The sequence below is a fragment of the Monodon monoceros genome, unplaced genomic scaffold (assembly GCF_005190385.1).
Source record: "Monodon monoceros isolate NGI ecotype Baffin Bay Population unplaced genomic scaffold, NGI_Narwhal_1 Super_Scaffold_2, whole genome shotgun sequence".
NCBI classification, from domain to species: domain Eukaryota; kingdom Metazoa; phylum Chordata; class Mammalia; order Artiodactyla; family Monodontidae; genus Monodon; species Monodon monoceros.
Window position 1 is genome coordinate 25,666,328 of NW_021703776.1, and position 23,237 is coordinate 25,689,564.

The following is a 23,237-nucleotide window of genomic DNA, read 5'->3' on the forward strand; positions in this document are numbered from 1 at the left end:
AGGAGGCTGAGCTGGAGTCTTTGCAGGCCCAGGAGGCTGAGCTGGAGACTTTGCAGGCCCAGGAGGCTGAGCTGGAGACTTTGGCCCAGGCTGCTGAGCTGCAGGCTTTGCTGTTCCTGGTGGCTGGGCCGGGGTCTTTGGGGTCCCTGGCTGTTGAGCTAGGGCCTTCGTTGGCCCTGGCTGCTGAGCTGAGGGCTTTGCAGGCCCAGGCTGTGGTGTGGAAAGTTTTCCAGGTCCAGGCTGCTGGGCTGGAGGCTTTCCAGGACTTACTTGGTGAATAGGTGGCTTGGATGGGCTTTGCAGTGAGGGTTTAACTGACTCTCCCCTTACTGTATCTGTCTGTTTAGTCTGAGGCCTGGCTGCATCTCTTTGAAGTGGCAATTTTGCCTGGTCTGTCTGAGGAGCCTGGGTGAGGCCCTGAGTTGGCTTTCCTGTTTCTGGAGGTTGTGATTTAATTTTTTCTGGCTGCTGAGGAGACACGGATTTGGGAGAACCGTCCTGCTGAAGCAGGGCCCTCACAGGTCCTGGCTGCTTAGGAACTGGCTTGGGTGACTGTTGCTGTGATGGAGGCTTTGTGATTCCTTCAGGTTTTCCTTGTTCCTTCTGAGATATTTTTTGTTTCTTGGAGGCTTCTTCCTGGGAGGCATCAGGGTCTGATATCAAATCAAAAGGACTGAATTTATTTACAACAGAGGAGACAGCACTTAAAGGATTAACCTCTGAGAGGAAGCCAGGCATCATACTAGACTTGTGCTCTTCCTTAAAATCAGTTCTGGATTTCGATTCTTTCAAGCTAATAGTGGAAGGACTCCTTCCAGGCAATTTCTGCTCTGACCTCAGAGTGTCTGTAGTTCTACTTTTACTGAGACCAGGCTGAACTGGACGCCCTGGGTCCGGCGGTTTTCCTGGCTGCTTTGGAGATTCACTACTATCCAACTCTTGTTTCCTAGAAGAATGAAACAAAAAGAAGTGAAAATAATGGAAACTATCACAACTCAAAATAATATTTAAAACCCATTACTTTCTTGCATCTTCAAAATTATGATGCATAAATATAACTAAAATCCATTTTTGCAGCATCCTATAAGTAATCATAAAATTTTTAATGTCTTTGTTACTTTCTTTACATGGATACAGATTTTCAACACGGAAGTGAAGAGGAAGGGGAAAAAACCCCATACTTGCTACTATAAGTAATCAACTATTAAGATATCTAGTTAGAAAATATTTATAATAAAAATAATTTATATTTACTTAATAGAATCTAGCCATACTTCAAACCTATTTAAACATATTAACTCAACAGATCAATGCAAAGCCATGTTCCAGTACTTTTATGCTCACAGGACGTATCCTTTTTAACCAAAAGTTATCGTCAAGGAATGTTAGCCTCCCAAATACCAGCACACTAAGAAGTGAAAATATTCATTTTTAAATGAGATTGCTGCAACTGTTTTTTGTTTTGTTTTTTACTTAATATTAGAATTTACATTAGCTACATAAGACATACAACATGACATCACAGGACCTGGTAAAGGAGGTTGTTCAGGAACTCTGAAAAAGCTGATCATCTATTCAAGTTTTGACAGAGTATCTGTCAAAAAAGGTAACATCTATCAAATATTGTCCTTGTTAAACTTTACAGAGTAAGAATTCCTACTTTAATTAGAAAATTCTGAGAAAGAATTCTTTCTTGTGGAAGAACAGTGTTGTATCATTCAATTATTTTTCCAATAGCATTCTTAATCTGAGATCTCTCTATGTAACAATATGATGCTTAAAGCATCTTGAGACATACGTAGCCTGATGTACAAATAGCAACAATCTGGTTGTGACCCCACTTTTGAAAAGTACTGTTACCTTCCTCAAAGGAAGAAAAAACATAATGATCTCTTAATGTTTTCTACAACACTTACTATTACCATTGTTAATTAGTCATTATTATTGACAATGACTTAAAAATGCAACAAGTAATTAATTTGCAAGATTTCTTCTAACTCATAGACAAATACACAAGATGGATATTTTTAAAATAGTTTTGGAAACATCAATTTTAAATGACTATGGCTCAATAATTAAAATACTTGTTTCTCATATACACTTTTACCAAGTACGTTAAATTTTAAACAAGCTATTTTTTACTGATAAAATTGCAACTAATAAGAACATGCTGCACTAGAATTATGGAATAAATCAAATTATAAGTACTTTGTTTGATATATGTAACATTAATTTTGGAAAAGATTTCTTTTTAATTAAAAGAAAAAGAGATAAACAGAGTGATTCAGTAGCACTTAAAATATGAGATGATCACAATAAAGTTCTATAGGTTTTAATTTGTTGGAATAAAATTTACCTGCTAACGGACCAGACTATAACTTTTTCATTTCAGGTCGTCTGGTACTTATTATGAATTAAGTTTTTAAACTACCATGATACAGAAATTTGATGATACAGAAATTTGAGTATAGATCAAGATGTAAGGCATAGTAGGAAGAAACACAGAAGTATTACTTCTAAATAGCAAAGGGTCAGGAAGAAAATAATCTATAAATGGCAATGTATGCCACAAAATGATTTTCTAATAAAAGGTGAATAAATACAATTCTTAGTTCTGGCCATTTCCTCCAGGAAAAAAGGTTACAAAAACTTTAGATACTACCATGTCCCTGAAGCCTGTACTTAAATAAGGAACTAAAATTATTATCCTAATTGATTCCAACAGTTCTAAGATATCTTTCAAAACACACTGCTACATATTTCCATTGGGGAAAATAATTTTGAATGTTTCCTTATAGGCCTCATTATGTGCTCCCTTCCGTATGAAGGCAAAAGAACCATAGTAAACAACCCCAAATAGATTATTTTCAAAAAGCTCCACTGTTTAGATAATCACATTATTCTAGAAATGTTCCATATTCAATTAATAAAGTTTACCATTCCCTTGAGGGGTAGATGCTTAGGAACTATCCTATAAGCGTTTAGGCATTTTATTAAAGAAATCTATATTTAAACGAATACCCAAAAAACCTATTCTTAACTGTGCTCTCTTGAAAATACTATTAAACTTAATCACTGTTTTTGTGATATTTCACTTAATCCAACATACGTACAAAACAAATAAATTTTGTGAATACCAAATATTTGTGACAACAATAAATACCAAAAGTTAAAGGAAGCTACTTGAATTAGAAACTATAACTGCATGTACTTCCTATGAATATTAAGTTCTATTATATTATAGAATCGCCCTGTGAGAAAATACCCATACAGCTATAAAGACTACAATTTAAACTTAGTTTTAGTTGCTATAATTATGTAAATAAACGTCAAACATGGAGATCTGGGAGGGAAAAATAGAAAGACAATCATTAAGAGAAGATACAGGCTTAATACCAAACAAAAATATAAAGATGTCTTAGCTAACTATGTCTTTTGATGAATTTCTGAGTGGTATGACAGTTGTGTTAAAAAGAAGAATGACCAAAATGCAATCTGTGTCTTCTGTACTAGACTATGAATTCCTAGGGAGAGATATGTTTCACTCATCTTTTCATCACTAGAACCAAACCTGGTAACTAGTAGATGAGTATTAATGTTTGATGAATCAATGAATGAATGAATGAATGAATAACAGTGAGTGAACAAATGAATGAACATATCAGGTTTTTGTTTCCCTCTAGATTAACGTCTCTTGAATTCTTTTCACTTTAAATTCTTCTACAGGTCTTGTGAGATATAAATGGAAACATTCCATATTCATTTTGGCTTGCTGCTCTAGGAAGAAAAACAATTGTGGAGGTGTCTACCCAGCAGCGGAGGCCTAAAAGAATGCTAAAGAAAATAACTGATTCAGTCAGAATTGTTACTAAATATTCTACTAATCAGAGGTGTTTTTCAGTAAAGCTCTTCTCATATGACACATCCGTAGGTGTAAACAGAATGAGTAGAAGACATAATAAAATTGCATTTCCCTGGATCGACAATGAATCGAAAATGCAGAAGCATTTCATTTGTAAGCTCTAACTTCTAGTTTCTAACTACTCAAGTCTTATACAACTTCCCTTTTCATTTTACTATTGTCATCCTCAGATTAGAATTTTTCTTTCACAGGTTAACAGAAAAAAAATGTTTCAGCAGCAAATGAGATAAACATGTATTCAAGACTAAGAATATAAAAGCAGTTGGAATACTAAAATATTTTTAAATGTAACACAACAAGCAATGACACTTGACAGCGTTAAGTCATACAATTTTATAATAGAAATATAAGCATCTTTAGGAATGTCCGTTCATTGTATATTGCAGAGGATACCAAGGCTTAAACAGGCTAAGAAATTAATTCAAGGTTATAAAACTAGTTAGTCACCGAAGTCTGGTATCCTAACTCCTGGTGGGCAGGAAGGGGAGGCAGGATTTCCAGTACATTGCACTGACTTCTCCATATGTAAAAGAGTATAGGTACATCAAAATAACTCACAACAGTGAATAACTCAATATACAACTTGTCTGCAGCCATCACTGCCAGTGCCATTCACTGCTGATATTGATATCTCTACTCTTTATATGTATAGGGTTCCTTCAAATTAAAATCCAAGCAAAAATGTTCCTGTCAAATTTTAATTAATCCTTACTATGGCTCTACAAGATGAGTAAGATAAGTATTATTGCCTTATTTAGAAGCAAGGAAACTAAGGCACATATGGCTGAGAGTCAGTTAAAATTAATAAGGTCTCTGGGCTCTCAACCCTTATTTCTTTAAAAAAATAAATAAAAATCAAAGCCCACCCTAATTCGCACCACATAATCTCCTACAACTTGGAATGATTTGGATATACTTTCTTATATATACTTAAATTAATATGTATTTGGTTATCACATATGGGGATAATAACTTTCCAAACTTAAAGACATTTATAGAAATCTCTCAGTAAAATATAAGCAGGTTACCAAAATCAGACACGTTTATATATTTCAATGAAGCTTTCATCAATAACTGTTTAGGCCGCAGACTACCTACTGATAAGAATTCTACCATAACAAAAACATCAACAGAGAGCTTTAAAAGTATGCTAACTGATACAAATACTGAACAAAACACCACACTTTCATAGGCTGAGATAATATTTTTTAGCCACCCTCTGAAAACAAGGAAGAAATGTAGAAATCAAAGCTCACACTCTTCTTGGTATTTGTAACCAGCATGCTAAACCTGTTGCTTGTGCCTCTTAGGAAAAATTGTAGAAGAGTTGGCATACATTTCTAAAAGGTTAATAAAAGTACTATACCTCGTTATTACCCTAGAAAAATCTAGTATATGAACATTCAAAATTTTTTCTAAGTCAGGTTTTAAACAGTAGAGAAAATAGTACATATCATAAACTGTACTCTTAAGGGAATAGATAAGAAAGGCTTTATACCAAAGAAACAGCCCAATATATTACTAGTTTAAAAACAGAAAAATATATTCAATATAATAAAGCTAGTCTTTACTAGTAGTGTTGGTTCCCCTTCAAGAAAATAGGGTTTTACCTGATATAGTTTACAAATTTAAGATTTTATGTGAAACATATTGCCATTGCCACTATCCACAAAACACTTTACATTTCTACTGTATTAGTTACCTGACAAAATTATATGTATATACTTATATTATAGCTCCTAAGTGTTTTTATTTTATGAAGTACAGGATAAAAGCCTACACCTATATCCATATCTTTCATATTTCCAGTATCTCTAATGAAAATTGTTAGGTTATCATAAAGTAGGAGTGGTTTCAGGACCACGGACAGAGGAATGTCCTGTCTCTGAACACGCTACGAGGGTGCAAAGTTAAAGGGTTTGTTTACAACAAATAAAGGCAGGGCAGGCACAGTGATTATACCCTCTTAGTACTCTAATTAGAAAACTAATTTATTGGGATGGAGGAATACAGAGAGCTAGAGAGGAAAATGAATATGTTACTACTATAGATTAGCTCTTAATTGCCTGTCCAAGTTGCTATTTGTCTTTAAAAGTATGTACTGGAAACTAATTTGAAGGTAACACAAATTCACATGTTCTTCCGTAAACTGTAAGATGCTATTCCATATGAAGGAGCGGTGGTTTAAAAAATAGCATATGCTAATTCATAAATACACGTACAGCACCTGCACTGTTGTGACCAAACCATCTGTTTAATGCCACACATATTTTAGGGTTTCTCATTGAATATAAAAGGTGTATTTATTCTATACCTTCTACCTAAACAGCTCCTGTTCTCCTCTGGGGGGTAGGGTGGGAAGGAAAGACAAATCACCTCCAGGGGAATTAAAGGTATTGTTACAGAAATATTTAGACATCATTCACAGAGAGAAAGACCCCGAAATGACTGAGGAGGTTTAAACAGAAACAGGTAAACACCCAGCTCTCTCCATTTCCTAACACGTCCGTTTTGTATTAATGGAAGACTTCCAGATTAGTAAAACACTGGAGGGCGTCTCTCCACGCCACCCTAGACAGAAAAGGTTCCAAAAGGCCAGAAATCACAACCTAAAATCACAGTTCCAAGAATGCAACCCTTGACTATCCCATCAGAAACTCTATAAGGCATCATTTTTATCCTGCCCAACGGAAAGCTTATGTTCTCTTTACCACCACCCCATTAGGGAGAATAAAATGAACGGAGGCGACATATATGTACTGCCGTGCTGGCACATACGGGCTGGCACATATGTGCACGGGAAGCTGTACATATATGCCCGGACATATACATCATGCTGTGCGTGCCTGTGCATGGAAGGCGGCTCCGCAGAGGCCGGAGGAATGCTTCCCTTGGGCAGCCCCTGCGCCCTTGACATGACAGCAGCGATCTGTCTCCTCTCCTCTTCGCTCAGCTGGCTCAGATCCGCCTCCATGCCGGCCGGAGTCACGGTGTGCAAGGGGCTCCCCGCCCCGCCAGCCCCTTCTCCGGCAGCCGCTACTGCCGCCGCCAGCCCTTCGGGGAGCCCTTCCCCTTCCAAGCTCGCCTCGTTGCCCATGGCTTAGGGAAACTCGGGGCCACCGCGCTCCCTTCTTGTGCTGCCTCCCCGCCGGGAAGCCCGTGGCCGCAGGAGCAACCGGAGACGGGGGCTGCCGCCGGGCGTGCAGGCGGCGAAGTCCCTGAACACCAGGCGGAGATTAGTCCCTCTTGCAGGTGATGACCGAGGCCAGTGACTCCTCCATGTTGGACAACGCCAGGCAACCTTTGCGGAAGACAACTCCCGACGCCGCCTTAGCGCCCCAAGCCGGGGAAAAGCAGATCTGAGCGGTGCCAGCCGGGCGCCGTCTGCCCCTCCCACCGTGCCCCGCCTCCTCGCCGGCGCCCTCGCAGTGCGCATGCCCCTCTTGGAACAGGTGATGCCTGCGCCCGCACCATCCCACTCTGCGTCGCTCTGTATCCTTCCTCACTCTCAGCACCGACTTAAAGGAGCCCAGCGAGAGCACAGCGAAAAAGCAGAACAAAACAGCCGACGTTTCTTTCAGGCATATTTCAGGATGCCTCAACCCTAGTTTTAGCGGACTACATTCAAGGGGACCGGGAAGGGGGTTTGAGGGGAGGTGTCTGTTTGCATTCCATCTTTGACTCATGGGATTTGTAGTTTTTTTTCTTTTCCTTTTTTTTTTTTTTTTTAAAGGGAGAACTTTAAAAGATTCTAGGAATGTTTTCAGGTAACTGGAGATTAATAGAGAAGCCAGACACCTTTGGAACAAATTTCCCCTAAGGAGATAAAACTGGCCGTTTTCATTTAGAATTTTGCCAGAACAGTTATTTTATAATCTTAGATACAGTATAAGTAAGAAGGTAAGGTTTTTGAATGCTTACCGCTGTGTTGTTCCCTAAAGGGACTACGCAAAAGTAAAGATTTGGAGAAATTGCGGATAGGATACTGTAGTAAGATCCAGATTGTCGAATATTAAAATGTTACAATAGTGTGAACTTTTAAGACGTGTGTTCAACCCTTTTCTGTACAACTGTGGGCCCAGAAAAATTAACTTGTGTAGAGTCATACAGCTGGCTAGCAGCAGAGGTATAACTAATACCCACTCTTTCAGAGCCACCCACCAACATATACTCTTTTCTTGCTACTGCGCTCTTTGGAAGGGAGTGTTTTAGTTAAGCACTGGATCTGCAGCCCCAATTTTGCTACCCATTTCCTAACAAGGTGGACTTAATGTCCCAATTGTTGAAATTTTAAAAAATCAAAAGCTAACAACTGGGAACGAAAGAATAAATCAAACAGAAATGAATGAGTTGCTCAGAAAGTTTCCTAGGTTTTGTAATAATCATTATAATAGTTTGTTATTGTGCATTACACTTGTATCAAAACTAAATAATGGCACAGTTGTAACAGTTTGTACTAAATTTACTGCTTTGGAAGATGGCTAGTTGGCAGATGAACTATTATTACTGGCTAAGTTCCTAGAAAAACTCTGATTCTCTTGTAAGATGCTGAGATGTGACTTCTAAAGTCAAAACTGCAAAGAGTTATTCATTTAAATAAAGAAGAGAATGCTCACACTTCATACAAACAAATCAAGCTGAGGCAACCTGACAGTCCAGTGGCCACATATGGGGGCAAATACACTGTTGTCATACCTCCTGGAAAGGAGTTTGCTTTAAAAAAGTAGATAATTAGGTACACAATTCTGAATCATAATGCCTTCTCTGACAAAATGAGTAACTGCTTCATGGCTCAGGCTACCCTCGGAATAAGTAACACTCTAGATGAAGGTGAGGAAGGAGATGATTCACATGCTGGCTATTTTCTAATAGTATGCTCAAGTTTTGTGAGAATAAAATATATTGATGTACTCAGATTCACAAACCACAAGCTTAAAAAACTGGTAAGATAAATACCCCTTCAAACTCTAGCCTCAGAATAATACCAAAACTGAGAAAATACATTGTTAACTCTATATTCTCTGCCACTGTACATGGAAAGGAGCTTGTCAAGTAGTAAGAAATAAAAAGTGATAGTCAACATGCAAAGTAATGATGACAGGCTTAACAAAAAGCAGTAATTTGTAAAATAGGAATGTTATAACCCATTGTGCAAATATGTGCATTTACTCTCTCCTTCCCTACTCTCTCCCAGGAGCAAACATCATCAGAAAAGACGAAAATGGAACATGTGGTGGGAAGAGTAAATGAACTGTGAAAACAGGAGATGTGATGGTGACACTGGGAAACTTATCGCTTGTTGACTCTTTTTTTTAAAGGATTTTGCCGTGGGGCTTGCCTGGTGGCGCAGTGGTTGAGAGTCCTCCTGCCGATGCAGGGGACACGGGTTCGTTCCCCGGTCCGGGAGGATTCCACGTGCTGCGGAGCGGCTGGGCCCGTGAGCCATGGCCGCTGGGCCTGCGTGTCCGGAGCCTGTGCTCCGCAACAGGAGAGGCCACAACAGTGAGAGGCCCGCGTACCGCAGAAAAAAAAAAGGACTTTGCCTTTGGGACCTTTATAATTATTGAGTTTGAGGTAACATTTATTTTTTTAATCCTTTATTTGGGCTTAGTTGCTTATACTGGGGAGGTGTTTCTGACTTAAAGAGAAATGCTAGAGCAGAGTCCAGGTGCATTCCTTTTGTGTGAATTCTCAGAATTCTAAGGGGATGAGGATGAGAAGTTAAAGGCTAGGATAACTTTATGGAATTTCTCTTTGTTTACTCAGAAAACTATCATAATTACTTTAATTCTGCAAATTAATCAATGGTACTAGATTCAAAATCTTTATTGCTTCCTGTTCATTATATAGTTAATAATCATTTATTTGAATTTTGATTTAACTTAACAAGCTGACAGTTCAGCTCCCATTCACTTAGCTTGATACGTAGGTCATGAAATGAATCAATTTCTGAAAACCTCCACTCATATACTGTTATGTCTTTCTAACATTTCTCAACTCCAGAAAACCACATCTTTTCTCTTTTAATTCTTGTCTCACTTTCCCAGGTAGTTTCTATTTCGGTAGATTAGAACCAATCTAAATGTGATAGTTAACAACTAAACATAACTAGGTCATGATTCCTTGGAATGGGGTGGCCCAGTCTACTCAAGTCCTTACAGATACCATTCAATGGGGATAAAATCAAACAGACCACCTCATATGTGGTCACACGTGCAATACTTGAATAAATTAAGGACTGCAAGAATTAAAGTTAGAATAGTCTTCATCAAATATCGAAAAATGTGTAGTCTCACTAGTTTTTAAAAACCTACAATTAAATAAACTTCATATAATTTAATGTAGCCTAGTTAATTAAAATAATAGCATATGTTTATTAAACTCTAGCAGGCATAATGTGAATACTTCTTTATTAAATGCCTTTTATGTCCCTATTAAGACCTTTATAATAATGCTAGTGAGTGTTTTGTAAGCTAAATTCAAAAGTAAAAACACCAAAATGTTCATTGCAGCTCTATTTACAATAGCCTGGAGATGGAAACAACCTAAGTGCCCATCATTGGATGAATGGATAAAGAAGATGTGGCACATATATACAATGGAATATTACTCAGCCATAAAAAGAAACGAAATTGAGCTATTTGTAATGAGGTGGATAGACCTAGAGTCTGTCACGCAGAGTGAAGTAAGTCAGAAAGAAAAAGACAAATACCGTATGCTAACACATATATATGGAATTTAAGGAAAAAAAAATGTCATGAAGAACCTAGGGGTAAGATAGGAATAAAGACGCAGACCTACTGGAGAACGGACTTGAGGATATGGGGAGGGGGAAGGGTGAGCTGTGACAGGGCGAGAGAGAGTCATGGACATATACACACTAACAAACGTAAGGTAGATAGCTAGTGGGAAGCAGCCGCATGGCACAGGGATATTGGCTCGGTGCTTTGTGACTGCCTGGAGGGGTGGGATAGGGAGGGTGGGAGGGAGGGAGACGCAAGAGGGAAGACATATGGGAACATATGTATATGTATAACTGATTCACTTTGTTATAAAGCAGAAACTAACACACCATTGTAAAGCAATTATACCCCAATAAAGATGTTAAAAAATAAAAAAAAAAAATATTTACAAGAAAAAAAAAAAGTAAAAACAGATTGAACCTTTCTGGAAAATAATTTCACAGTACTTATCAAGAGCCTTAAAAAGATTCATAACCTGTGATACCCTTTTGGAAACCAGTCCTGAAGAGATCATTTGAGTTACAAAAATGATTTTGTGAAAAAAAGTTCACTGCACTATTATTTACAACAGCAATAAAGTAAAACAGTCATTACTCATCAAAACAGAGAAATAAAATCTGGTATAACTAGATGGCAGTATTTTATGAAGATATTTATTTAAAATAATGCTTTTAAAGAGTTCATTATAACATGGGGAAAATTTCTCAAAGTATACATGGGGTAAATTTTCATAAAGTTATATACTCAAATGTGCAAAAAAATGAAACCACTAAAATGCACAGAAAAAGTAATAGAGGAAACAAGACAATGAACAAAATCCATATATATTTAATGGCAAGACCATAGGTAATCTTCCTTTTTCTTTACAATTTTCTATATTTTCCAAATTTTCCAAAATGAATTTGTACATTGTAATGGTGAAACAGCACTAGTAATTATTACTAATCTTTTTTTTTAACAGCAAAAATAACACAACCCGTTCAGCTAGGGAATCAAAATGTGAACATCTTTTTGTAACAAACACCTCTGAAGAAGCTGAAGAAAATGATGCAGTATATATCCTAACAGTGAATTCATATGACGTGATGAGTGCTACAACTCAAACAATTCTTGTACTTTCTGTATTTAAAAGTCCATGCATTCCTAGTGTTTGTGTGGATGTATATATTCATGTTTGTATAAGTATACTGAACGTGACTAAATTTTTTGTTGTTTTTTTTGGGGGGGGGGGTTGTTTTGTTTTTTGCGGTACGCGGGCCTCTCACTGTTGTGGCCTCTCCCGTTGCGGAGCACAGGCTCCAGACGCGCAGGCTCAGCAGCCATGGCTCACTGGCCCAGCCGCTTCGCGGCATGTGGGATATTCCCGGACCGGGGCACAAACCCGTGTCCCCTGCATCGGCAGGCGGACTCTCAACCACTGCAACACCAGGGAAGTCCCATGACATATTTTTATATAGACACATATGTTTTTTTAATGTTCCCTCTCTAACAGAGGGTAAGAGAGGATTGTTAATTTAGTGGAGGAGGAACCTGCAGTGGCTTAAGGTCCAACCTCATTTTTGCTGTGGTTGAGCTGTTTCTCAATTGCTCCTCTCAGCCATTTTTGTGAGCTCTGCTTTCAAATGAGATTTGCAGAAAATGAGATTTGAAGAAAATTCAAGTGAGAGTACAGTTGATTATGAACTGGCTTCTCAATTTTGAGAGAAAAAAAACATGAAAAGTCTTTTAGAGAAATATATTTTTGAATTCTGACATCTGGAATATCAGGCAGTTTCCTTCCCTTTATACTTTTTCCCAAACTAAATCTGTAATTTAAAATAAAAGAGAAAGTTGCTTGTATTAAAATATGTTCTTATAGGTGTGGAGAAAAGGGAACCCTCCTACACTGTGGGAATGTAAATTAGTAGGACCACCATGGAGAACAGTATGGAGGTTCCTTAAAAAACTAAAATAGAAGTACCATATGATCCAACAATTGCACTCCTGGGCATATATCTGGATAAAACCATAATCCAAAAGTATATATGCACCCCAATGTTCATAGTAGCACTATTTACAACAGCCAAGATATGGAAGCAACCTAAATGTCCGTCGACAGAGGAATGGATAAAGAAGATGTGGTACATATACACAACGGAATATTACTCAGCCATAAAAAAGAATGAAATAATGCCATTTGCAGCAACATGGATGGACCTAGAGATGATCATACTAAGTGAAGTAAGTCAGACAAAGACAAATATCATATGATATCGTTTCTATGTGGAATCTAAAAAAAAGGTACAAATGAACTTATTTACAAAACAGAAATAGAGTCAGAGATGTAGGAAACAAACTTATGGTTACTGGGGGAAAAGGTGTGGGGGGGGGATAAATTGGGAGATTGGGATTGACATATATACACTACTATATATAAAATAGATAACTAATAAGGACTTACTGTATAGCACAGGGAACTCAATATTCTGTGATGACCTACATGGGAAAAAAATATAAAAAAGAGTGGATATATGTGTATGTATAACTGATTCACTTTGCTGTACAGCAGAAACTAACACAACATTGTAAATCAACTATACTCCAATAAAAATTAAAAAAATAAAAATAAAAGAAATGCTACTGAAAAAAAGTTCCTATAGACATAAAATGGTAAAATATTAAGAATAAAATTAGTTTCTATGTCACTTTACAGTATTACTTTGTAAATTGAAAATTATTACTAAGTCATGAGGTTGTAACAGATTATTCAGCATTATTTATTCACCCATTTTATAAACAGGCTTCTAGAATTCAGAGCCTACTCTTTGGAAAACCTGGATGAGTGTGCATGTCTTTACTTCATGGTTTTTGGAATGGCAAGGTGTTACATTACATCCTTGCTCTGCCATCTTACACCTACTTTGGGGTTAGTAAGTCACTGACTCTTCCAGAACTTGAGGTTCCTTTCTCTACTGTGAAAATAGAGAAGATTGTATATTACCTCTCAGGGTTCTTGTGATAATGGGATATGAGAAAAAGATGTGAATGCACTTGTAAACTGGGATGCATAGTAGGGCAGCTGTGATAGATTGTTGCCATACTGGTCCTCAGTGAATCACACGTCCATGTATTCACAGCCCTTTACAGTGGGACTGCCACACTTCCCATCAGAGATAGGGTCTGTTTCCTCACCCCTTGACTGGAAATGAACCCCTGCCTTATTTTTACCAAAAGAATGTGGTGGGAATGGCATGTAACTTCCCAGGTTAGCCTTCCAATCTGGCCCTCTCCATACCAAGAGACCTCTGTGCTCAGAATAGCCCAGACTCCACGAAGAGAGGAGCCCAGCTGCTGCAGCCTCCAGCGATCTAATCTGCGGTCTTACGAGTCCCCTGGATCTCCCTGCCAGCTACAGTCACCTCAGTGAACCAGCTGAAACCAGCAAAACTGCCCAGTCAACCCAAGCATCATAAGACAAAATGATAACAGTTATTATAGTAATTATTACCTTAAGTCACTACGTTTTGGGGATTTTATTTAAAGTACTTAACTGATCATTCAGTTTTTATACATTATGATTATGTATAACCTCTCAAAGTTCCCTTTTCACTCTTTGAATTCTAGTGACTTCTTACGCATTTACTGTCCAGTTGGACTTGAGCTATTTGTTCAAAATTTTCAAATACCACCCTTCTAAACTATCAATGGGAAAGAGCCCAATTATACCAAATACTTACATGCTTGTGTTGTGAAAGGCTAAAACAATAAAATATATGGGAAGATTTTTGAACTACGTAATGCTGTCCAAATATAAAGTTATATGAAAAAAGTGGAAAACTTATTCATGAGAATTTTTCTGAGGGAGACCAATTTGAGAAACTGGTGGGAGGGGAGGACACTCAAGGTCCCACTCAAGACAGTGGCTAGATGACAGATGTGCAGACTCCTAGATGAAACACTTGGAATCAGAGGTTCAAAAATATTTTTAGGATTTTATAAAGTTAATATGATACATAAACTTTAACCGTGCCTTTAATATATATCCAGGAAGGCCTATTAATATTCACATTAACTTTTAAAGGATTCAGGATCACATCAACTAGAGGATACTTAGTTTTACTTAGCCGGATGATAGACTGGAGTTCAGACATTTCGGAAGAGAAGATAGGGCTTATGTGAATTGCTCTGCAGAATAAAGAGAGAGCAATTTGAGTTGGTTGAGCAGCATCCACTGGAAGACAAAAGTAGAGAAACGTGTAAGGGAAGGAGGGGACCCGATGCCACTTATTTTGTGGAAAGGGGAAATGGAAATGTTCTCACTGTACTAGCTTTGTCTCTCACATGCAAATTACAGGAAAGTCCACATTACTAAGGCATTTGTACATGGATTCTTTGAGAGGTGAGGGGTGGCACAGAAAGAGATGCAAAGCTTTACATCCAAGCTGATAAACATTAAAACTACAGGCAGTATACAATAGCGACTGTATAATTACTGTATAAAATTATTGTATAATTTTATTATATTATTATACAATAATTTATACTGTATAATAAAATACTATTTTATTATTGTATAATTTTTTTCCAAATCCATGTGTAGTGGTAAAGAATTTCATAATTTCCTTTGTATTTGTATATAGAAATACCTTGAAACTAGTGGAATATGATACCTAAATAGGGGAATCTGTTTAGTAAACATGCTAAGGTTCATTATTTTCCCAGTTATAGCTTCTAGATTAATTATAACAAAAAATAAGGAAGTTGATTAATTTTTATTACATGATTAAATTAAGGGTGTTTGTCATTATTGATTTGGATACATTTGTAAAACTTGAGTGATGTACCTCTGGTGAAACCTTGTGAAACATGACCTCTGCATATTGCTGAAGTGTCTAAAACTTCTAAATAGAACACTACTATCTCTAAAAATATATATATATACACATATATATGCAGTAAGATATCACATGCATACACACGTGAAGGAGCCGAAGGTCAAAGGACATCTGACCGCTGTGTTTCCGTCATTATTATCATATATGCTAAAGTGCAAGGTTTATTATGGTTTGCAGAGAGCCCCATAATTTTCCCATGTGCTCATTCCAAACTAATGGGAGAAAACTTTGGAAAGTTTTGCTCTTGTCTGCATGCAAGCAGAAAAAGAAGACATAAATTTCAATAGGGATATGTAAAGAGTAATTGGAAAAAATTACAAATTATTCAAACAACAACGGTTCACAGCCCTGAGAGGATCTTACATAGACATTTTGAGAAAGATCAATAGCTAGGCCTCATCTCAGGCAAATTCAATCAGAATCTTGAGGAAGGGGGTGGCATTCGTATTTTTGAAAGCTCCCCAGATGATTGTAATATACAGCTTGAGTTGAGAACTACTGCTTTGAAAGATTAGTGGATTTTAATGTCAGAATTACAAGACTGAAAACAAGAAAGAGGCACTTGGGAATCAGTGTAGACTTTTCTTTGAAGCTGCAGCCAAAGGCATCTGCAACATAGTTGCCATCATCAGAAATGAATTTTGAAGAAAAAGGTAAACAAAGACACAGATTTACTCTGTTCAAAATGGTGGCGTATGCATTTGGAATATGGTGTACAATTCTGGCCACTGCATTTTGCAAAATGTGTAACAGAGTTAAGAAAGGTACAGCAAAGTAAAGAAAAAGCAGTATCAATCACTTCAATCTAGACGTTTGAAGGGGGAATCTAGAAATATTGGAGCCTCTTACTGAAGAATATGAATTTGAAATATTCACCAAAATCTGGTAAACTAAAACGAAGGGGCTTTTTAGATACATGGAAAAGACATGCTTAAGAAAAAAAAAATAATAGGGTACAGTACATTTATGGATTTTTTTACATCTCAAATTAGGATGAAGGATGCAAACTCTTCACCAACATCATTTTTCTCCCCTTTTGGGCAAGTAGCTAAGCCACAGTTGCCAATTTCTCTTGCAGTTTTATGTGGCCTTGTGACCCAGCTGCACCTAATGAAAATGTGCTCCTTCCAGGCCTAGCCCAAAGGAATTCTGGTGTTCAGCCTCTGGTTGGTAGGGATGGAGACAACATGTCCACTCTAGTGGGTCCATGGATTGAAGATGACAGAGTCATTGGGTAGGTTCCATCAGGAGGGTTCCCTGGATGACCATGTGTGGAATTCTGCATTCCCCTACTGACACCACTTTCCCTGGACAGTTTTGTAAATGAGGGGGACAATATATGTATTATATTCGAACCATAGTATATTTGTTTTCTTGGTGTTTTTGTTAAAGTAGTCAGCATTATCTTAACTAATCCAAGATAGCAAAGAGGTAATTCTATACAGGAGAAACTAACATTAATAAAATACATCCCCTCCGTACCCATTCCACATCAGTGATCCTGGTTCCATTTTCCTTTTGGAATAGCAGGATGGGTAAATCTGGGTGCCTCACTGACCCCTGAAAATGCCATGCTCACCTCTTCTCCAGCTTTTGTTCTTTCTTAATCTGGCAAAATTGTGCCCTCACCTCTATCCATCTATGCATTTCTCGAGGCCAAGCTCAAGGCCCATTTACCATAATAAGACCTTTTCCTACTCTGAAGCTGCTATTGTTCTCCATTGTTATTTGAAAATCTTATTACCCATTTGACATTTATTTACATATGTTCTTGCTTTATTTGATTAACTGTTTCAGAACTGAGTTCTTAGAATGAATCAAAAGTGTTTTTGTTTCTCTTGCAGTCCCATCAGTATCAAGTGCACACAGTGCTCAAACCAACAGACATTAAATGCATTACTTAGTGAGGAGTCTTCAGGTTAAAAACACAAATAATGCAAAAAACACATTAGGTTATTTTGCAGAGGACATCTACAAGGTGGAGGGAGTAAGGAAATGTTTTCACTGAGATAAAAGAAACCTCTTCTGTAAAGGTACAATTTTTAACCCATAAATAACATATTTAGTATATTACTAAGGTAGTCTCTTCACTATTTTATCTATTCTTGCCTCAGTTAATCCTTCTGACAGTCCTGTCATTTAACTACTGTTTTGTCCATTTTATAAATGAGAAAACAGAGATTCAAGAAAGTGATTTAAATTTCTTAAGGTCACTTAACCAATAAATAACAAGAGAGAATTCAAACCTAACTCAACCTGAATCTTATAACTACTACTTTCTTCACTTATATTAAAATACCTTCCATTTCTAACCGGAAAAGACAGTCACCGCTAAAGAGTCTATATGAGGTGGTACGTCTTGTGGCCACTTTCAGAACTTGGCTAATACATTAAGTATATTAGAGGTACATGTATTTTAACATGCTAATCAAAAATTATAATAATAATTGAAAAATGGCATATAATACTTTAATTGTTTAAGAACTATCCCATGTAGACAGAGAGAGGGGAAAAAATATTTCAGAAAGAAGCAATAGGGCTTCCCTGGTGGCCCACTGTTTAAGAATCCGCTTGCCAATGCAGGGGACACGAGTTCGAGCCCTGGTCTGGGAAGATCCCACATGCCGTGGAGCAACTAAGCCCATGCACCACAACTACTGAGCCTGCGCTCTAGAGCCCGCGATCCACAACTACTGAGCCCGCATGCCACAACTACTGAAGCCTGCACACCTAGAGCCTGTGCTCCTCAAAGAGAAGCCACCGCAATGAGAAGCCTGTGCACCGCAACAAAGAGTAGCTCCCACTCGCCACAACTAGAGAAAGCCATGCGCAGCAACAAAGACCCAACGCAGCCAAAAATAAATGAATAAAATAAATTAAAAAACAAGAAGTAATAAAACTTTCTCATGATTTTCTAGGCTAATTTAATTTAAAAAGTTGCCTTCATCATTATCAGTTTATCATGTTTTATTTGCATTTAATGCTAGATGTCTTGCCACAAATCACAGGGTATGAATTTTTTTGTTCACCATTTCAGGAGCCATTTGGAGAATTTATTTCCAACGAAGTTCTAGATTGGCTAGGTTAATTATTGATGAGCAAGCAGAGGGTGGAAAGGATTTTATATAATTCTGTCTCAGGCTTCCCAAGTCTTCCATTTGACTTAGTACTAATATTAAAAAAAAAAAAAATCAGTGTCTGCTATTGGTGGATGGTCCACAATCTGCCTGTAATAATAACTTCACGTTTTCTAATGGCCTTCACTGCAGGGATCTCCAGCTTTTGAAACCCGACAGCCATACAATACTGCAATAACCATCACAGGTCTGTTTTACAAATGGTTAAACTGCAGAAATGAATCAATGAGCCAGTCTCCAGCTTAACTCTTGAATCATTTATACTTGCCACTAGTGAAGTTTAATTTTTCACACATTTTGTTATCATCATCCATCTCGTAAGACCAAAGACATACCAATCACAAATTCAAAATTTGAGCACTTCCAAGAAAAAAAAGTAATTGTATCAATCTAATAAATGACACTCCAAGATAATCATGGTCTTGTATTGATTTCTTTGCCATTCTTGGCTGGAAATGGTGGGTATTTTTAATCACAGATAGTAGAAGACTCAAACAGAAATTGCTAGAGAGATCTTCCACAAGTAAAGGCTCCTTCTGAAGAGAACAATATAGTTTCTTTCTAGTCATTTTGTGGGTGTCATTCCATCCTCAAATGCATCCTGAAAAAAGATGAACTATCTGGCACCAGAAACAAGGTCATACCTTGTAGCCCATCAATTTGCTTTAGGTGTCCAAGAAGTCCATCTTGGAATCATCTCTTTCCTACTTGCCTGCCTTAATGGCTAGTGATGACCTCCTGGCTTGGCTCAGTGGGGCAGGCTGCCTTCATTCAGCAACCAGTTTGAGAACCTACTATGTGCTGATGCTAGAAATATAGTGTGATACAAAGGATTCAAATCAGGTTTCCTGGTTCCTGTGCTTAAAAAGTGTATAATGTAGTGGGGGGAAACAGATACTTTTAAAAGTATTTACAGATTGCTTATTTTCAAAAATGTCAAGCCAGCTTATTTGGACAAGTCCTCCCGTTGCAAAAAACTGAGTTGGTCAAAATACGTTTAGAAGAAGGTGAAGATGCATCACAGAGCTGATAATACAGCAAAGTATTACCAGTCCCAAACTGAAGGGACGCAGAAACCCGTGCTGAGAGCATTTGCGGATTCAGAAAACTGTCAGCCTTCCTTTCAACAGCCTTGTAGAGTGATGAAGACTGAAATAAAAGCCCAGAGTCTGCAAATGATGAAGAGACTGACATGAGGATCCTCCCAATAAGCTAGAACACCAAAGTGCTACAGGGCAAGGTGAACTAGAAGGGGAATCACTTCTTTCAATTGCTTAAATTATGTAGGAAGACGCAAGTCTCAAATTTTACGTTTCCAGTATTAAAGTGGACTGTACGTACCACTAGGTGGAAGGCAAAAGCACAGGAAGGTCTTATCTGGAGGAAGGTACTTTCACCCTAGACTTCTAAAAATTTCTGCTCTTTCTGGGAGAGAGGAAGTCAGGTGCTGAGATTTAAGGTTGTTTCAGGGGAGCTAGTGAGATGTAGCTCAAGATTGGAGTTGCTTATGAGAAGAATGGGAAAGGAAACTAAAAAACAGAGTAAAATTAAACAAAACCCTGAGGAGTAAGAGATGTCCACCTGATCCTTGCGCCAGAGGTTGTAACAACTGTCTGTGATCTTTCTGGGCAAAGTGTGGTCCTTGGACCTTCTACATCAGTTCCGCCTGAGAGCTTGTGGAAAAACAGACTCTCAAGCCTGACTCCAGACCTACTGAATCAGAATCAGCACTTTAACAAAATCCCCAGGTGATTCATATCACATTAAAATTTGAAATAATGAATGAAATAAATTTGACATAATGAAAATAATGAAGCATGAAAGGAGAAGGAATGATGGAACTGTAGATGCTGTGTATTTGATTTTAGAGCCCATGTAGTTTCTTAATTTAGGCACCTGGAGAGACGGCTAAGTTGTGCTTCAACATGCTTTCAAACTGGCACAACAAATAAAAAATAATAATAATTTAACTATGTTTTCAAAATTAGAAATATTTATGCTACCTTGGTAAACTTCAATGTTACATGAAGCGTGAAGATGTGCTATTAACATCTTTCACAACCTTTTTGTTTTACCACCTATTCTTTCTTTGGCAACACTGTGTTATAATTTGTTAGTAAAATATTCATTATCAAGTGTAGAGCCAATATGAAAACAAATTAAATGAAAAACAAAAGATGGGAAGTGAACAAATCCTTAAATTCATCATGAGAACTGAGTTTTTGGCAAGAACATATGGGAAGCTTTAGGAGCCCTTATCCAGGTATAGGTCAGGATAAGATGGTGACCACACACCCATTTGCTCTATCAGTAGTGACTATGACAGCAAGCCAACTACTGCAAGACTGACTGTGGCCCAGAGATGTTTTGCCTTCCTCACACAGTGATTTTTTATGTACTATTTCTTCTTTAATTGGGATATTTCCCATTTCAAAGTTCAGATTTCTTGCTTTCAAGTTAAAATGAAACTCACAGCACTGACCTGGTTCCTACTTGGCAACAATCAACTGTAGTGGGATAGCAGTTTCTCCTTCAGACCTGCTCCTGACTTTGTGGTTGATATTCCTTGTCTGCCTCCTGTAGACATTTTGTATTTGACAATTCTACAGTTTCTACTTCTTACCAAGAGAGGACATAATCTTTCTACCAGTTAAAGATAACTAGCTAGGGCTTTTGACATTCCTAACTGATTTTAAATGTGGCAATTGAACTACAATTTTAAAAGATGAGGAATGAGACCTGCAGTACATTATAGATCTCAGCCACATTTTCTCCTTTGCATCTCCACTGATTCCTTCCACTGATTTTCCTTTGAGCACATTGGTTTGTGTGCCCGACAGGTTGAACTTCCTCTGTACGTCATGTGTCAGACTTGCAATTAACAATCACGTAGGTAGAATAACAGTGATAGCAATAAGAAAGAGTCATCCTCCTAACTTAGTGTCTGGAGGGTTTTTTTGTAATTAATCTCTTCCTTTAGCTGCAAAGAACGTTTCCCTCCCAAAATAATAAATGTCATACATGAACTCGCTTTCCATGTAACTCTTATTTCTAAAAATCCTTTTGAAGTCAAAAATTAACACTGGCTGTCTTCTTTGATAAACCCTTGTCTCTGGAGTTCATAAATTCTCTAGGACTTACTAACTTTTGGGAGAAGTTAGCAATATTTGAAAATCTCTTATAGATAATTTGAAAAATTAGCATGCCATATATCTGGCCATAAATTTGATATTAAAATAAAATTCTATTTAATCTTTAAGTCCTGTAATACATTTTTAACTTGTTTCAGAAAAAATCTGGCCCAAGCCAGAAATGTGTGAGTCACTTGAGACACCTTCCTTTCCTGAAGGTCATTAAATTATATACTCCAAAAACTCTAGAAAAAATATGCCCCTCCTGACTTATTATCCCCTTGTCCCCTATATGAACTTTTTCCCTTCTAAGATGTCTCATATTATGCCTTTTCTTTTCTGGTGCTCTGAAATCCCCTGGTCTTACGTTCTTACCCCCATCCCAGTCTATCCAAATCCTACCCAAACTTCACGGACCTTCTCAAATGCATATCCCTCATGAAACCACCCCTGATTACTATATGACTTTCTGAGTCAATCCTTTGGCATATATCATGTGCCACATTAAAATATTATTCATCTTATTAAGTAAACATGTTTTAATCCCTTCAGTAGTATGTTTGTGAAAGAAATGGACTGTATCCCTTTTTTTTTTTTTTTTTTTTTTTTGGTTCGCGGGCCTCTCACTGTTGTGGCCTCTCCCGTTGTGGAGCACAGGCTCTGGACGCGCAGGCTCAGCGGCCATGGCCCACGGGCCCAGCTGCTCTGCGGCATGTGGGATCTTCCCGGACCGGGGCACGAACCCGTGTCCCCTGCATCGGCAGGCGGACTCTCAACCACTGCGCCACCAGGGAAGCTCTGTATCCCATTTTTTTAATCCACTAAATTTCTTTCCATAAAACTCAGTAAATACACATTGACAGTCTGGTTCTGAGATCTAATAGCTTAAATCAAAGATCTTACACCATCAAACTTTCTCTACATAGAACATTTTTCTAATCAGCAGACAAACATACTTCTATTCCTAGTATGTTTTTAAAACTATCCTTCTCTTGACCTCATATCTCCCGCTAGCCTTAGTCCATTTCTGTTCCCCCTTGTAGCTGAACTGATGGTCTCACCCAGTATTCATGGATTTAAATGTCCAGCCCATATGATACCTAACAGTTAAATCAAACTTAACATGTTCAAAATAAATACTGATCTCCACCCATGACCCAAAACACTACTCCTGCCATTTCCCACAACTCACGTAACAATAACTATATCTTTCTAGCGTTAAGGTCCGATGTCTTTTTCTCTTGCATCCAGTATCCAGTCCAATGGCAAATCCTATTGTCTCCAGCCTCAAAATTTATCTGGAATCCAAACACTTGTCACCTCCCACACTGCTACTATGATTACTCAATCATTTCCTGCTTGGATTATTTCAATAGCATCTATCTGCTTGGCCAGCTTTCACCCTTGCCCAGCTTAAGTCTATTCTCCAC

The 23,237-nt window shown here is 37.7% G+C and overlaps 1 protein-coding gene across 1 annotated transcript in view; it reads right to left on the reverse strand.

The window, feature by feature from the left end:
• PCLO (piccolo presynaptic cytomatrix protein) overlaps nt 1-7,063 on the reverse strand; it is a 364,389-nt gene extending 357,326 nt beyond the window's left edge. Inside the window, 2 exon segments of the mRNA XM_029232881.1 lie at nt 1-946; nt 6,769-7,063. The exon segment at nt 1-946 is cut by the window's left edge and continues 414 nt beyond it. Coding sequence (XP_029088714.1) covers nt 1-946; nt 6,769-7,019 — 1,197 coding nt within the window. The 5' untranslated portion in view covers nt 7,020-7,063.
• Between the last annotated feature and the right edge of the window lie 16,174 nt (nt 7,064-23,237).